Source organism: Nannospalax galili, unplaced genomic scaffold (genome assembly GCF_000622305.1).
Source record: "Nannospalax galili isolate Female #2095 unplaced genomic scaffold, S.galili_v1.0 scaffold1585, whole genome shotgun sequence".
Taxonomy (NCBI): domain Eukaryota; kingdom Metazoa; phylum Chordata; class Mammalia; order Rodentia; family Spalacidae; genus Nannospalax; species Nannospalax galili.
The window spans coordinates 383489-401106 of NW_008353737.1; the positions used below are offsets into that span (position 1 = coordinate 383489).

General features: G+C 45.6%; 1 protein-coding gene across 2 annotated transcripts in view; it reads right to left on the reverse strand.

Annotated features, from left to right (window-relative positions):
* Rasa2 (RAS p21 protein activator 2) overlaps window positions 1–1271 on the reverse strand; it is a 123402-nt gene extending 122131 nt beyond the window's left edge. For both annotated transcript variants that reach the window (XM_008850877.3, XM_008850876.3), the window contains exon 1: window positions 1073–1271. In XM_008850877.3, the coding sequence (XP_008849099.1) occupies window positions 1073–1202 (130 nt within the window). In that variant the 5' untranslated portion in view covers window positions 1203–1271. The remainder of the gene's footprint in view (window positions 1–1072) is intronic.
* Window positions 1272–17618: the final 16347 nt, after the last annotated feature.

Here is a 17618-nt window from a genome sequence, read left to right on the forward strand (position 1 = left end):
CAAGATCAAAGGGTCATTTAAAAAAATAAAATAACCAGGGCTGGAGAGCTGGCTCAAAGGTTAAGAGCAGTGCCTTGGCTTTGGGAGGACCCACATGGTGGCTCAGTACCGGCTGCAACTTCGGTTCCAAGGGAGCCAACGCCCTCTTCTGACCTCCGCGGACACCAGGCACGCACGTGGTGATGCACCTACATACATGCAGGCAAACACACACAGAATATAAAAACAAATCAATCTCTAAAATAACTAAATATCCAAATGGCAACCAACTGGCCAGTGTGTAGTACACTCCGGGCCATGAACTCGCTTCTGTACTCATCAGCCGCTGTGGCTCGCTCATAGAACAAATGCACCAGAAGGAATTAGAGGGTTAAGTGCGGACCGACTGAGTTCTGAGACCTGCTCACAGGAAACCACTACATCCTGCCCAAGTCCCTCTGTCACGCCGCCTCGCGATTCAAGTCCCCGCCGCGGCAAGGTGGGGCGGGCGCAGGTGTCTCGGCACGAGCCTGCCGGCCGCGCCCACCCCGGCCCCGGGCCGCCGCTTCCGCGGCTCCCGGCGCCTTTTTCAACCTCGCCAAGCTCCGGCGCCCAGGAAGCCCGCACCCCCTCGCATCGGCTGCCCCGCCCTGCCGCGCTCCTGCGGCCGCGCCTCCCGGTAATTACTACGGGGCTCCCGGCTCCGGCCGCTCCCAGAGTCCGCGGCCGTCCGAGGGCCTGCGTGTGAGGGAGGCCGGAAGCTCCTCACGCCCCCGGCCGCGCCCCGGGCTCCCGCGTCCAGGCCGCGCCGCGCGGCCGAGCCCCTCAAGCCGTATGCACCGGCGCCCCGGGCCGGCAGATCCCCGCTTCGCTCGCTCCCTCCGAGGGGAACTCCGGCCCATGCCGCCCCGTCCAGCCGGCGCCTCCCCCAACACACCCCCTCCAAGTCTCGCCAGTCCCGGATCGGCGCCGGCCCCCACCGGGCCCCCTCCTCGCCCGCCAGCCCCGCGCGGCCGGCGCCGCCACCCCCGCGCGCCCGCTGCCCACCCACTGCCGTGCCGCTGGGGGTCCCCTCAGCCCCGGCCCCGCTTACAGATCTTGCCCCGCAGGCTCTGCAGTACTCGGACCTCGCGACTGTCCTCATCTCCCGCCTCGGGTTCTGCCGTCGCGGCCGCCGCCGGTACCTCAGGAGAAGCCGCCGTAGCTGGCGCTGCCGCCGCCATGGTGCCGCCCGGCCCGTGCCGCAGCCCCGCCGCCTGCGTAGCCCGCGAGGCGGAGCCCAGAGCGGCCGAGGCCGGAGAGCTTGCGCCTGGTCCCGCCCCTGGCCTCGGCCGCGTCTGGCCACGCCCCGGTCTGGCCACGCCCCCGAATCTGGCCCCGCCCCGCCTCCTCTGCGCACTCTTGTCCGGCTTAGGTCGCAGCAACTCTTGCTTGTGACCCTGACTGGTTGTGGCTCCGAGCCGCTTGGAAGCCCCCCGTGGGGAGGAAAACCCTGGCCCTGCTATGATCTTGAAATAGTCTGGGAATGGGTTCCCCCCACGAGTGGACCTCCAGGTCTCCCAAGGTTCAAGGAAAATAGAGTCCTCAGTTAAGGGGTCTCCCATCGAAAGAAAATAAAATTTGGCATTTGGGCTAGCATTACAACAAAAGGAACCAAGAGATGCATTAAAGTCCTCCAGCAGTATCCCCATGTCTCCCCGCGAGTCAAGCACCACGCACACAGCCTTTCCCTTAAAACTCTGCCCTAAAAAAGTTGGTTCTTGAAAAAAACTACCGACCCCTGTCCCAGCGTGAGTTAGCGCCCAGACCCTCCGAGAGAGAATTCTGAAGCATTTCCCCACCACCATAAACAGGCTTTTTAGAGAGTAGATTGGCCCTAGGAAATTCGTAAATCTTCAACTAGTTGTTAGCGCTATCTTAAGGAACTATTTACAGCGAGTAAACTGCGTGAATAATACCCTGGTATGTGATGAGGAAGATAATTTCCTGGTCTTGAGGTCGTTAACGGCGCTACCCTAAGAAGGAAGAAACTGACTTTACCAGAGAATCAACAGGAGTCAGTCAGTCACAGTTAACAAATATTTTTAAGGGTCAGTGATAATGATAGCCTTAGAGACTCAGCAAAAGCCAAGTGCAGAGAGCCCCAGCCCTCCAGCACCTCGGGGAGGACACACAGAAAAGGGCAGAGGTGCAGGGATATAAGAAGAAAGGTGAGGGAGCCTGGAGTCAGGACAGCCTTCCTGGGAAACGCACACTTCCTGGGAAGGGTGAACTAAAGACCAGCAGGAGAAACAGACGCATTCCATAGTGGAAGCCCGTCCAAAGGCCAGACAGCCAGAGGGACAGGAGCAGAGCAGCGCCTCTAATCTGACTTGTGCTGTGGGATACCCCCTTTCCCCATAGGATCTTTAATCATCTTCGAGAAGAAAGCACACCTCTTTTTTGTTGTTTTTCTGCTTGTTTGTTTTTGAGACAAGGTTTCACTATAGAGCCCTCGCTGGCCTGGAACTGGCTACGTAGTCCAGGCTGGCCTCACAGAGATCCGTCTGCCTCTGCCTCTGGAATGCTGCGTCCGATTAAAAGCATTTTATATGCACTCTTTGTTGTCATTTCAAGCAGTAACTCCAAAACTTACTCCCCTAGCTTTTTTTCCAAATCGAAGTCCGTGCCCACCTGCTGTTATTCAAGCTGGACCCAACGTTTTCTTTCATTAAAAATTTCATTAAAATTTCTCATTAAAAATTTTAAAAATTTAATGTTTTATTAGTAGATACTAATTATATATAATAATGGGTTTCGTTGTAACACTCATACATGTGCATAATGTATTTTGATCATATCCCCCATTACCCTCTCTTGTCCCCTCTCTATGATCCTCTTCTTCTTCCTTTAACCCAGTGAGTTTCATTAGGCTTGCTTAAGCACCTTTCCAGTGACTACACAACTGAAGAAAATGTCTCTCTTAGTCCGGTTTGGTAGAGTACACCTTTAATCCCTGCACTTGGGAGGCAGAGGCAGGGTATCTCTGAAATTGAGACCAACCTGTAGTTCCAGGCCAGTTAGAGCTTCAGAGAGACCCTGTCTCAAAAAGACAACCCCCCCTCTCTCCCTCCCTCCCTCCCTCCCTCCCTCTCTCTCCTCCCCTCCAGCTATAAATCCTAGGGAGGGATGGGACCTTGTAAATCCCTCTCCCATCCACAGCAGGATGTTGACAGGCCCAGTCTTGTGCAGATCTTGTGAAGATAACCACAGCTGCTGTCAGTTCAAGAACATAAAGGCCATGTGATGCTGGGAAGATAGCATTCCAGAGCACTCCAGTCCATCCTCTGGCTCTTGTATTCTTTTTGCTGTCTCTCCCTCAAAGTTCCCTGAGCCTTAATAGGGGTGATAGAGATGTCCCATTTAGGGTTTAGCACTCAGCAGTCACTTATTCTCAGCATTTTGATCAGTTTGAGTCTCTACATGTACCACTGCCCAATGCAAAAAGAAGCTTCTTTGACCAAATCTGACAGCATCACTAATCTATGGGCATAAATATAATTATTAGAAGGCAAGTCAGTGTGAGAATCATGTCCGTTTAGCAAAACAACAGCTGTAGCTTGCCCACTAGGGCCTATGACCTCCCCCGCCATGGGCTTTTGAACAGGTTTATAGTACTAGATGTGAATTCCCTCCTGTGGTACCAGCCTCAGTTCCAAGCTGAAAGTGGTTGGGTATCCCCATAACAGACTTCTTGCTGTTGCATCAATGGGCACATCTTGCCTGACAGGTCAGGAGTGTAGCATGCAGGAACCAGAGCTGAGTAAAACTGCTGGTGACAATTCTCCACCAGCAGTTTGCATTGCACCTTCCAGCATTAGGAGAGCTAGTCAGCAAGGAGGAAGCTTCCAGCTCAGTTCAAGCTTGATTCCTCTATGTCCTGTGACCAAAGAACGTAGTATCTGTAGCAGTAAGTTTTTACCATTTAGATCTGGTGGACAACTGACATCAGTGGCAATTACCTATATTGTTGGGGATGGAGGAACCTTAGAAGTCTCGCTGACCAACAATTCTTGGGGAGATAACGCATCCCCAGCATCAGGATTTCCATTTAATAACCTATGGCTTCTGGGAGAAGCTGTATTCACCCACATAGGGTACCTCCATCAAACTAATTTTTAACTTTATTTTTTAATTAGCTTACCAAGTATCAGGTTTCCTTATGGCATTTTCATATGTCTTTTTGGTTGACCCTCCCTCCCCACTTAGACAGAGGAAACTGACTTTTTATGCTTTCTATCTATATTGCCCCCTGTTTTCGTATCCCTCTGATTCTTTTCCTTTTTGTTCTTTGTCATTGTTCTTGTTTTGCAAAAAAAAACCACTTCATTTAAAGAGCATCAACATGTCACAATTTTTGTTTTTTTAAGGCATGCCTTGATTCAGGTATGAATCCTGATCCTACACTTTCACATGTGTGCCATTTGGGCAAGTTACTCAAGCTTTCTTAAAGTGTTGCTTTTTAAACTTTTCTTAAAATGTATTCTTTTAGGATATATGGAGGTAAAGGAAAATAACCTGAAAGGGGGATAGTAGAGAACAGATGTTACCCAAGGGAAGTGGAAAAAGTGGGAGTAATCAGCAAGGAGGAGAGGAGGGAGGGACATGCAAGGGACCACAGTGTTGGGGAGCGAGGGAAATCAGGAAAAGAAAGATAGCAGAAGTCTGGAGGTATTGGGGGGGAGGGTGGGGATAATGGGGGCACTGTGACTAGGAAGGGAGGGAGGAGGGAGGCTGGATGGGAGAAAAAAGAGTAGAGATGAGTGAATCTCAAGCTAGGAAACCTAGAGGGAAAAGTGATGCCCTAGAAACCCTATGAGAAATGCACAGTGTCTGAACATTAAGGCATATGTATACCTAGGAGCTGATTGGTAAGGAACACAGTGCCAGATAGAAGAGACCGCCCTTAAAGCAACAAACATGCCATACAGCACTCATCAAAGAAGCTTCTTTTTGTAACAGATGGAGGCTACTGCAGAGTTGCACATCTGGTCAGGCACAGAGAACATACACCTGGGAGATGCCCAGTACTAGGTGACACATCCGCAGTTGAATTTCTACAACCAAGGCTTGTGGAACATAGCAAAATAAGGGGAAGAGAGAGGGCTAATGCACCCCTCCACTCTCACCAGTGAGGCTGCCATGTACATCAGACTGAGATACACACAGAAAGTCACAACTGGTTAAGTTTTGGAGAATAAGAGACTGTAGAGTGTAGGATGGGGCCCTATATGGAACCTCACCCACCCATAGCTCAGGGACCATTGAAGAAGAGGAGGCAGAAAGATTGTAAGAGCCAGGGCTGCTTCATGAACACAGGGAGGTGGAGGCTTCCAGGCCACTGGAGACTTGCTCATGTGAGCCTGCAGCAGGGGGTGATGTCAAACTCAGGACCCATGTCAGCTCAATTAAACAAGGGCCCAAAGGGGAGGTAAGAAATAGATGGTGGGCCAGCACTAGACAGAGAACTATTTGAGACTGATTGTTGCTGGGTGAGGGAGAGTATTACTTACATACAACCACTGGATGGGCTGACTAGACTCCAGTGGATGAATTTACACTGAAGGACATTTGGGTACAAACACCTGAATGGCTAGGACTCAGCATGTATGGCAGAGTGCATAGGTTCAGTAGGGGGATGGGGGAGGCATGGGTGGGGGGCAGGGTCTGGATTTGAGTAGGAAATGGTGTATGAAATTTTAAAAGCTCAATAAAACAATTTATTCTTTGATAATTTCACATACATATATACTGTATTTTGATCATATCTACCACTAATTACCCTCCCTTTTCCCTTTCCCACTCTTGCTGAAACTCTTCTCCCCCAAAAGTTTCCCTCTTCTGTATGTGGGGTGGGGGTGTATGTGCATAACCTATTGAGTTTAATTAGGGTTGCTTACATAAGTATGGGCCAGGGGTTATTTAATGGAGCATAGGTATCTTAACAGCGGCTGCACCACAGAAGAAAAGCATTCTCCCTCCCCCAGCAACCATTAACTGCCACTATCCATGTCCACCATTCATACTGGAATGTGGATGGGGCCAATCTTGTCCTGTTTAGATAACCACTGCTGCTGTGAGTTCATAAGTGCAACAGCCATGTCCTGTCCAGGAGACAGCATTCACAGCACTCCTTCCCATCTTCTGGCTCTTACGCTCTTTCCGCCCCTTCTTCCTTGATGTTCCCTGAATCTTGAAGGTGGGTGATGCAGATGTCCATTTAGAATTGAGCTCTTTGACCAGCTCTTTGACCAATTATGAAGCTTTGAATTAACCACCATCCACTGCAAAAAAAGAAGCTTCTGTGACCACAGCTGAGACCAGCAATAAGGCAAACATATCAAAACCTGAATGTGTTTCTTTAAGAGTAAAATGGAAATGTTATACCGACTTTTCCTTCCATTTGGACTAAATAATTGAGAACATGTATGTGAAGCATCTACTGGACTAATTCAGTGAATTCACCCCATGCTCTTGTAAGAGGTCTCTAATCCCTCTCCTTCTGCACTGCTTAAACTTATTAAAGCAAAAATTGGGGCTTGTTACTTGTGTGCTGAAAAAAAAAACCTGAACTATCAATGGCTTCATTCATTCCACCATCCATCAAGCAAGTGCACAGTGCATGAACGGTACATGAAGAGTGTTAAAGATAACTGGTGGATAAAGTTTAAATTCCTTAGCTAAGTGTTCAGGGTTGAGACTGGACCCAGCCTACCTGACTCCTCTTATCTCAGTAACTATCAGCCATTTTCTCCAACATCCTGATGCTAAGAGTGGCTTCCTATGCCGGGTGTAGTGACACACACGGCAGCATTCGGAAGGCAGAGGCAGGCGGATGGATCTCTGTGAGATTGAAGTGAACCTGGACTACATAGCCAGTTCCAGGCCAGACAGGGCTGCATAATGAGACCCTGTCTCACAAAAGGAGGAGGGGTTAGAGAGATGGTTCAGTGGTTAAGAGCACTGGCTGTTCTCACAGAGGACCTGGGTTTGATTCCCAGCACCCACATGGCAGCTAACAACCATCCACAACTCCAGTTCCAGATGATCCAAGGCTCCCTTTTGACCTCTGTGGACATTGCATAACATGGATACACTTACATACATGCACACAATACACTCATACACATAAAATAAAAAAAAACATATATATATATATATATATATATACACACACACACACACACACACAGTATCTCCTTCTCACCTAGCCTAGGCTGCCTCACTCTCCTATCATCTCTACCATGTCCTGTCAGGGACAGTAGTTCTTGCATGAACCTTTGTGTGGTATTGATCACTTTCTACTCAGTATTCTATGAACTCCTTCCAATACTCTGGGAGAAGACAGAGAGGTAGTCTATCAGTTGTTTCATCTCCTACATGCAGTGTCTTAACGGTTTGAATGTGTTCAATGCATGAATGGGTGATATCATATTGGCTCACTTCCTCTCCTCTACAGACTTCAAGTTTCCTTATTTTGAAAATTCTCATTTGTAATTTGTTATCACAGCATTCTAAATGACTGGCATAGGAAAGGGAAACTTTAGTAACAGCCTATAATTTGCCCCTAGAAGCTGGGTTTTTCTTTGAAAATATCAGTGTTTATACCAGATTCTTCTAGTGTCCTTTCTTTTTTACTAGCCATATTACTAAATCATTACTAAAAGTATACAAACAATTTTACTTTAGTTCTTCACCCAGGAAACCTTCCCATTGTAGCTTTCAAATCATCTTATTGTTTCACTAAAACCTTCAAACTCCATTTCTTCTTCATGTGAAGTCACTTCAAATTACTCCATTTCATGAATTTTTCAACTGATGCTGGGTACTCAGAAGAAAACAATCTTTTCAAAATATAAATTATTTGGGAAATAAGTTTGTAGACTACTAAGATTTACAATACAACTACAAGACTGCTTTTACATCTCATTTCCTTTATTTCTCTTGCTTTGAGTTTTGAATTCATCTAGAGTTCCTCTCCTTTCTTCACAGTGTTTAGTAACTGGAACAATATTGCATCATACACAAACTTGTGGTTCACTTCCTTCCTCATATTATTAATGAATGTGTTTAAAACTATCGCTCCTATCTCTACCCTTCTCCATTCTGATGAGCAACCATTCACTACTTTGTCTTTTTTTATTTCTTCACTAGTTTTAAACTCATTCATTCATTTTAACCTGTAAATTAACTCATTCATGGTTGGTAATGAAGGAAAATCACTTTGTCTTTTAATAAGAAACTGTAGAACTTGTCAATTTCAGCATAATTTTGAATCACCTACTAGCCAATAATCTGACCTATAAGAGGTATCTCCTGATCCTAGGTTTTGGGGACTTTTTGTTTGTTTGTTTCCTTGAGACAGAGTCTCACCAGGTAGTCCTAGCTGGCCTGGAGCTAGCTATGTAGACCAGGCTGACCTCAGTTCACAGAGCTTCTGCCTCAGCCTCTGCCTCCTGAGTGCAGGGATTAAAGGCAAGCACCAGCATACCTGGTTCCCTGAGTTATTTATTGCTTCCCTCACGCCCCCGTGGTGAATCAGATGAAGAGAAATGTGTTTGTTTCTTAATATTTAAATGTAAATCATTTTCATAGTTCTGTGCACTAATGAGACAGAACTATTTCCCCTAGACTGGTGGGGAGGAAATTTCCTTTATTCATTGATAATTTGGTTTCTCCATTCATCTCATCTGAGTACTCAGCTACAATGTACAAACAACCTCTAAATCCTATCGGTGTTTTTTTTTTTTTTTTTTTTTTTTTTTTAGCAAAGATGAAATTGTGGAAGGTGATGAGAGTCCTTAAATATTCAGAAAACTCTGAAGCTTTTGCTTCAAGATCAAGCAAGGGTATAACGAAGATTTTTTTTTAAAAAAAGGACAAATTTTTATGCTAAAGACTCCAACTCATCTTTTAAAAATATTTTCAAATATACTTATCTCCGGAGGAAGATGCTGAAATCTTGAATGTTGGAGCGAGGGACAGTTCATACTCTTTGGATAGAGAGACTTCAGTTGTCCTTCAGCCTCCCTCCTTTTCAATTAACATGGCACATCCACCCCTCCCCCTCTGCATTCTTCTCTTCGCTTTGAACTGATTAAACAATGACTGCAAAGAAAACTAGGAAAGTTGAGCAAACATGCACTTGTTTCATCCTCTACTCTGCCAGGAAATTTCTTTATTTGTCTGGGTAGATCTGTCCATTCATCAAGAAGCCTGGAGACTTATTTATGCCAATAATTCAGTTCGTGAGAGCTAGAGAACCTCGAGCCATGGCCCATACTCTTAAGATACAGCTAAGGTCTCCTGAGATTAACCACTTGGTTACTAACCTGGCTGGCACACATTTGCATAAATAACTCCAGCAGTCAAGAGACCGGGGATCTGGAGACCCACCTAGTTGTGCTCATGGATGGTTTCAGGTCCCCTAGTCCCCTCCCTAGTGCCCTGGGAAAACGATGGTAGTTCATTAGAAGAACCTTCAAGTTCCTGTAAACTCTCAGGAAGGTAAAGGAGTCTCGAGTGAGCTAGTAACAAGCTGATTAAAGAGCTGAACCGAAGCCCCTCTTTCAACAAAGCTGGGAGTAGAGGAAATCTCAAGAATATAGGTGCAAAGGAAATATCTCTGAAGAGTCTGTAAAAACACAGGAAGTCATGTTACATGTTACATATCCATTCTAAACTAGAAGTAGGCCTATGCAGGTTGGCATCGGTGTTTGTTATTGTTACTCTTCTACGGTGACATCTGCACAGCAGTGGGTCTAGAGGTTCTCTAGGAATTGAGTTGACACAACCTGACTGCAGCACACATTCCTAGTTGGTCCTTTCCACTGGCATCCGCAGAAGATCCATTGCCTGCGAGGCAGTTTTCCAGTGGTGAGGGACTGGAGGAGCCCAGTTCTGGGAGGCAGTCAGTTCTGGTGGTTAGTGCAACATCTGAGCTGCTTGCATGATGATTTTTGAGGTGAGAAGCTGAATAGGGGTTTAGCCCAGGGCAGCTGAAAGCTGGATCGGGAAGAGGAGCACAGAATCTTATTCGAGCCAAGAATGGTACACACTGCTCCTGGCAAATGGACAGGACTTCGGGAGAGAGGACCATGCTAGAGGGGCAGGGTGGATCTTTGGGGGGAAGAGCCAGCAATTTTGCAGTAGCTGTTTCCCTATGTAAGCAGGGCTCTCTAGAGAACAAAACAATTTTATTTCCTCTTCTAAGACCTTTTCTCCCTAAGGCTATTTCTTTTCTAGTTCTGAGTAAAATCTTAAACCATTTCCATCACTTTTTCAGCCTTGTTTAGTTGTCCAAAATACCATTTCAATAATTTAAGCATCTAGTTCAGAATAATAATCAAAACCTCTTACTTCAAGACTACAGCTCTCCTGTCTTTTGATTCAGGTCTTCCACTGGCTGGGAGACTAACAGGAGATTAAGGCAGGACAGGCTGACATCTTGCCTTTTTTTCTGGCCTTTCTTCACTCACTGAGGTTGACTCCCCTGGGGGAGGCAGGGTCTAGGGGAAGAGGGATGGGAGATGACCCGGGTATAGATGGCATGTCCTCATATGAGCTGGCATTGTTGCTTTGAGTCTGACAATGCTCTGAGCAGCCTCTTTCTTTCATGCACCACTCTGTGGGTGACCTGGACATGGTCTGTTCTGAACTGAGCTCTGGCCATATCTCCTGCAGTCATCAGGTAACAATTGCAAGCATGCAGCTCCCATACTTGTTCAGCCTACCCTTCAGGTCCTGTACTTCCTCCCCCACCTTCTGCTGCCTCAGCCCAAGGGGGAAACTCCCTCAAGGGCATCTCCTCCTCTCCTACTCTTAATTTCCTTTTCTGTTGCCTCAGGGCAGGAGCTTCGGTCTTTCTCCAAAGACACCTTCTAAGTGCTAGAGAGGACATTTGCGGGTAACTTGTCCTGAGAAAAGGGGAACCGTTCTTCTTGCCTCTGTTCATGAGAGGGGCATGGAGAAACGCCACAGCACAGTAAGAACTCTTGCTAGCAGACTCCCATCCTCTTTCTGTTAGACTGGAGAAAGACGCATCTAACAAACACCAGTCCCAGGGTAGACCTCATAGACTCCTGCAAATCTTGAGCAGGGGTCATACTCACACATACTGGGCCACGAAGAGGCTCCCATTGGGCTGTCCTGCTGTAGGAAAGTGAAAACGGGCAGGTTCACCTTGCCTCTTATCAAGACAGCAAAACGAAGCACTGCACTGTCAAGTGGGACTGATTGGGAAGGTCTCACAGCTCTTGGAGGTAGGTGGTCTAGAGACCCTTTCTGACTTCCCGCCAGAAGACTCCAAGACTGTTGAGATAGGCAAGGTTGGTTAGGCTGGGGCCCAGAGATTCAGGAAGGCAAGGTGTGTTCAACACCAAACCCAAGGCTGCTCCTGCATACCTGTAGACAGTAGGGAAGGACGCTCCCTTCACAAGTCCCTAAGTCCAGAGGATTCACATCCCTAGGGCCCATGGGGCCTGGAATTGGAATGACTTGCCATTCCTGGGGAAGGCAAACAAATGGCCCAGGCCTCCAGGGGCATCTCATAAGGCTTACTGTGATACCAGTGAGAAAGTAAAAGTCAGATGGACTGAGTCTTGGTGGTCATTTCACCAGGGCAGAGGAATCCTGATCCCTAACCAGTAAAAACATCACTGCCTCTTGACAACCACAAACACTTGCATCTAACACAAGTTAGGTCCAGAAGTAGTGCTTTGTTATTGTTTGTGTGTGTGCATGTGTGCATGTGTGTGTGTGTGTGTGTTGTGGTGAGCATATGTGTATATGCATGTTTGCATGCATATGGGTGCACATGTACGCATGTGTGTGTGTGCGTGAGAGAGAGAGAGAGAGAGAGAGAGAGAGAACTATAAACTAATGCCAGGTGTTTTCCTCTTCCTCTATTGTTCTCCACTTAATTTCTTACAGCAAGGTCTCTCATTCAACCTGTAGCTCACCTATTTGGCTAGTCTAACTAGCAAGATTGTTTCAGGGATCTCCTGTCTCTGCCTCCTAAGTACTGGGATTACAGGCAGGCTACTATACTTGAATAGCTTTTATGGGAGTGATGGGGATCCAAACTCCTATCCTCATGCTTTCCCAGCAAGCACTTTATCCACAGAGCCACCTCTGCAGCCTCCAGGGTATATTTCTCTTTTAAAAAATATTTTATTATTTATATTTTATGTGCATGAGTGTATTGCCTGCATGTATGTAAGTGTACCCATGTCATTCAATGCCCGCAGAAATCAGAAGAGGGTGTCGGATCCCCCAGGAACTGGAGTTATGGATGGTTGTTAGCTGCCATGTGGGTGCTGGGAACCAAATCCAGGTCCTCTGCAAGAGCAACCAATGCTCTTAACCACTGAGACATAGCTCCAGCCCCATTGATATACTTTTTTTTTAAAGTTTGAGTTTCATCTGAAGTGCAATACCAGCAAGAGGTCAGAAGAGGGTGTTGGATCTCTCAGGACTGGGGTTATGGATGGTAGTTAGCTGTCTTGTTGGTGCTGGGAATCAAACCCAGGTCCTCTGCTAGAGTAGTCAGTGCTGTTAACAGCTAGGCCATCTCTCCAGCTCCTCCAGTGTCTTTCTTAAAATCAGGAGTTCTGGGACTGGACAGAATACTCAGTGGCTAAGAGCACTGGCTGCTCTTGTAGAGGACCCAGGTCCAAGATCAAGCTGCTGACTGGTTTGGTCTCTGGGGAAGGCTCTCTTCCTGGTTTGGTGATGGCTATCTTCTCACTGTCTTCAAATTTATTTTCTTAGTGTATGCATGCAGAGGGAGAGAGAATACAAGTTCTTTGGTATCTCTTTTCTTTAGGATACTGATCCCATTAAATCAAGGCCTGCTCTTTTATTTTATATTTTGTTTTTTTGAGACCAGGATTCATTATGTAACCCCAACTGGCCTGAAACTTGCTATGTAGACCAGGCTGCCCCCAAATTCACAGAGATTCACTTGCCTCTGCCTCCAGAGTACTGGGATTAAAGGTTTGTGCCACCAAACCCGGCCAAAGCCTACTCTTATAATTTCATTTAAACTTAAGTGCCTTCTTAGTGGCCCCATCTACATATGCAGCCATGCTAGAGATTAGGATTTTAATATACAAATTTGAGGAAAACACAGTCAGTTTATAACATACTTCTCTACCTCCTCTTATACCCATGATGACATTGTCAATCAATCTCTAATCTCATTCCTACCAAATTCTAAGATTTGTTTGTTTTTATTTTATGATTATGTGGAAGTGTTTGCATGTATGTATGTGTACTATGTATGTGCCTGGTGACTGTGGAGGCCAGAATAGAGTACTGGATCCCCTGGAACTGGAGTTACAGGTAGTTGAGTGCTGCCCAGTGTGGGTGCTGGGAGCCAAAATCCCTACCAAATCTGAATGAACCTCAAGAATTTATTTCAGCCTTGTGCAAGATTAAAGCCTTGCTCACGGCTGGGATGCATATGCATGACTCAGTTTCCCTCAGAGTACTATAGCCGTATGAAACTTTAATTCACAGAAATGTGAGGAAGAATGCATTGCTGGAGAAAGCAGCTTTGCAGGTATAGCCCATATGATATCTCAGACCTCAGGCAGTAGAGGTAGAAGCCTGGCCACTGTTCCTGCATGAACTACAGTATCTGTGCATATTAACCATCTGTGTAGACTAGGTGTTGTTCTTGATGGTACGTTTTCCAGTTTGACTCTTTGACTCTCCAAAGGATTTGTGGTTAGCCAATCCATTTAAAGCATTTATTTCCTACTTAAACTAACTTAGGGAGGTCAGTTGTTTCCAGCAAGATGGCTCCCTGGCCCATCCTTGCACCCTCGATGCTGATGGACAGAGCAGCCTGCAGTCCCATAAGTCAGCCCTGTGGTTCTACACTGGTGCTCCTGTGTTTACACTGCTTCTTCTGTTCAGGTTTCATTTCAAGTCCGATCCCTCATAGTCATAGTTAGGAGACCTTGGGCTGTAACTAACAGAAGGATGGCAGGCATGTCTTCAATAATTGCACTTTGTTTTCATGGAAAGTAAAGTTTTATGGCTTTTCAAAAGATTAAAAATAAATTTCTCATATAATCTAGCATTTCTTCTGAGTAAAAGAATTGAATATAGTGTCTTGAAGTGATATTTGTACATTAATCTCCATAACAACCTTATTCACAGTAGCCAAAATGTGGAAGCAACCAAGTGTTCATTAAGAGATGAATGGAAAAACAAAGTGTGGTGTAGACATACAACAGAATATTACTCAACTGTGAAAAATAAGGAAGTTTTGACACATGCTACAATATAGATGAACTTCAAGGACATTATACCAAATAAACAAGCTAGTCACAAAAGACAAATTCCACTTATATGTGATATCTAAGGGTTTCAAGTTCATATAGACAGAAGTAGAATGGTGGTTTCCAGGGACTGTGGGGCTGGAGAAGGAATGGGGAGTCATTGCCTGGCGGGCTGAGTTTCCATTTAGTACACTAAAAGAGCTGTGGGTATGGATAGTGGTAAAAGGCATACAACAAGACGAATATACTTAGTGCTATTGGACTATGTACTTACCAATGTTAAGATGGCAAATTTTATGTTATATGTATTCATCACATGAAAATATTTGAGAAAGAAGTCATTGAGGTGGGGCACCCCTACAAAATTTATTTACTGAGCAATGGTAAAGTTCTGAATTTTCATCTTTTAAATCTTCTTGGCTTTTGCTTCATAGTCACAAGATGGCTGTTGTAACTGCAAACACTTACAACCAATGGCAGGGTACACTGACCAAATATCTTCTCCTTAAGTTCCACTCACAATCATTATGAATGTATAAACTGTCTTAGTCTAATCATTAATATCCTTGAAGATGGGCCCTTCATCATCAGGTAACCTGATTTCTGGTTATCAGGTAGTCTGGTTCAAATCAGTGTTTTTGTGTGAGAAGAGATCAGTATCCATGGAATAGGCAAATTCCGTCTAGTACATTATGTCTTTTGATAATATTGCCTATGTTCAGTTGGAAAATATTTCAATGTATTTATTGCCCAAGGCTCACCTTCTGAATCTGCTCCATAGACCTTTGGGTTGGTGTGGTACTGTGTATATCGTCATCCCCTGCAAGTGCTCATAGCACATGCACTAACTAGTCTTTTGCTAACCTGTGTGCACATTTCTCAAATATACACAATCCTGTGCTGTTGCCTCAGTGGGACATAGAAAATACAGAATGTACTGACTAAACGTTTAAGAATGAATGAACAGACAAATGCACCAGATAGGCTGCCTAGAGAAGCCACTAACTAATGTGCCAGAATTCTGAACATAAAGCCCACAAGAGAAACCAGAGCTCACCACATAACCAGTGGGGCTATGCGAGAGCTTTGCTGAAAGTGTAGGTAGAGGAAAGGCAATGTTTCAGAAGTCTGATGAGGAAGGAGAAAAGGAAACAGGCAAGGTCTGGGGTTTGCAGTCCTCACTGTGGGCTGAACAGCATGTGTCACAAGCAACTCATATTTGTCAGAGCGTGCCAACGGGGGCAGACACTCACTTAGCTCTAAACATCTATTTTTTTGTGGGTTGTGGAATGTGGGAAAAGCGATTTCAATGTTGCAAGATATTTTCAGACTTATTATGATGAAATCTCCAAGTAGCCATATCAGTTTGTGATATGAACTCCTGTTAGCAGCCTCTACCTGACACCTGCCCAAATAATTTGATCTCTCCCAGTTGCTTATTTCCAGAGGGCCCACAGGGCTGCCACTGGCCTTGGGGTTGGGCAGCTTGGCATGAGGTGGTTGGAGCGGTTGGATTGGTTGTGTTCTTCCTCTCCTGCTCTGGCTTCCTGTCACATAAAGGGACTCTCACTGCTTTGTGGTGCCTGCTATGAGAATCTCAAGGCCTGAGCCATGAGAATCATCTTCCAGAATCCATAGAGCTTCCAGGTATCAGTAAAGCTGGTAAGAATGGTCACCTCCCCATTTCTAGGCCCAAGTAGCACCATGTGGGCTGAGAATCTCTCATAAAATCAGTTCTCAGCTTTCGTTTTTAAAAAAGATTTTCATTGTTTTATTTGCGTGTGTGTGTGTGTGTGTGTGTGTGTGTGTGTGTATGCCAGGTGTGTGCAGGTGCCCACAAGGTCCAGAAAAAGGCCTTGATCCCTTGGAGATGGAGTCACAGATGGTTGTATGCTGCCCTATATGGGTACTAGGAACTGAACTCAGGTCCTCTGGAAGAGTGGCAAGCACTCCTAACCACTGAGCCATCTCTCTAGCAGTCCTTAACTTTGGGTTTTCACCTCTTTCTCCATCAGGACTCTACTAGTCTAAAATACCAGGCTACAAACAGAGGGGGCTTTTGAGTCATGGTCAATGCAACAGGTATTCCCAACCTTCTCTCTTATAGATTTTCTAGTCTCCCTGGCATCTAGGATAGGTTATATGACTCAGTGAGACTTTAGAAGGCATCCACTTGGATCTTCCAAAAGGCTTTGCTTTTTTTACAAGAAGGACAGATGAGACTACCACCGTACATTTTCCCTGTGACCCTGCCATCTTCCTTTATTGAACAAGGACAAATGCCCGGAAATCCAACAGCTATCTTGTGATCATGACAAAAGGTCAAGAGAAGCCCTGACTCTGAAGTCTTGGGTTTCTGTGCCAGCTTTGGACTGCATTCCTCCAGTCCTTTTGCTATGAGAGAAAACAAAAACAAAAACATCTAGGTCATCGTCTGTCGGTTATTAAAGCCCAAAGCATGCTCCTCTCGGTTACAACTTTGACTTTCGTGTATTATGTGCTGATGCTGTAAACTTATCTTGTAGGGGTCAAGTTGATCATTCACAAATCACCTGACGGACAGTGGACTCGAGTTATCATGGGATGGCCCTGCCTGCAGTATGTTGTTACTGAAGGCAAGAGGCAGGTGGAGGTATGTGAGTGCAGTGCGTCCAGTGGCATTGGTGCTGAGACCAAGCTTGCTGGCAGTTGCCTTCTGGACATACGCTCTGCCTCTGGGCACCTGATATCTCCTACAGAGTAATGTTGAGCCTTGGAGCAGACCAGACCAATATCTTTATCTTCACAACTGAGAAGACATTGTTATTTATTTCCTAAACATAGGACTAAATTCCAGAGAAAAGACAAGAATATATAGGCACAGGGGCTGGAGAGATGGCTCAGCAGTTAAGAACACTGGCTGTTCTTGCAGAAGACCCAGGTTCAAATCCCAGCACCCACATGGCAGCTAACAACTGTCCGTAACTGCAGTTCCAGGGGATCTGTCAGCCTCTTCTGTCCTCCTTGGGCATTGCACGACACAGGTGCACTTACCTAAATGCAGGCAATACACATATACACACAAAATAAAATAAAAAATAAAAATATTTTAAAAAAAGAATATATAGGTACAAAAGAAATTTGTATAAATTAGAAGCCTGTTTAAAATAATTGAATCACAGTGACACCAAAAATGTAAACATCCTTGTTTGCCTTAAAAAAAAAAAAAAAAAAAAGCCTGGTTTCTCTCTGTAGCCCTGGCTGGTCTAGAACTTGCTATGTAGACCAGGCTGGCTTTGAACTCACAAAGATCCTCCTGCCTCTGTCTCC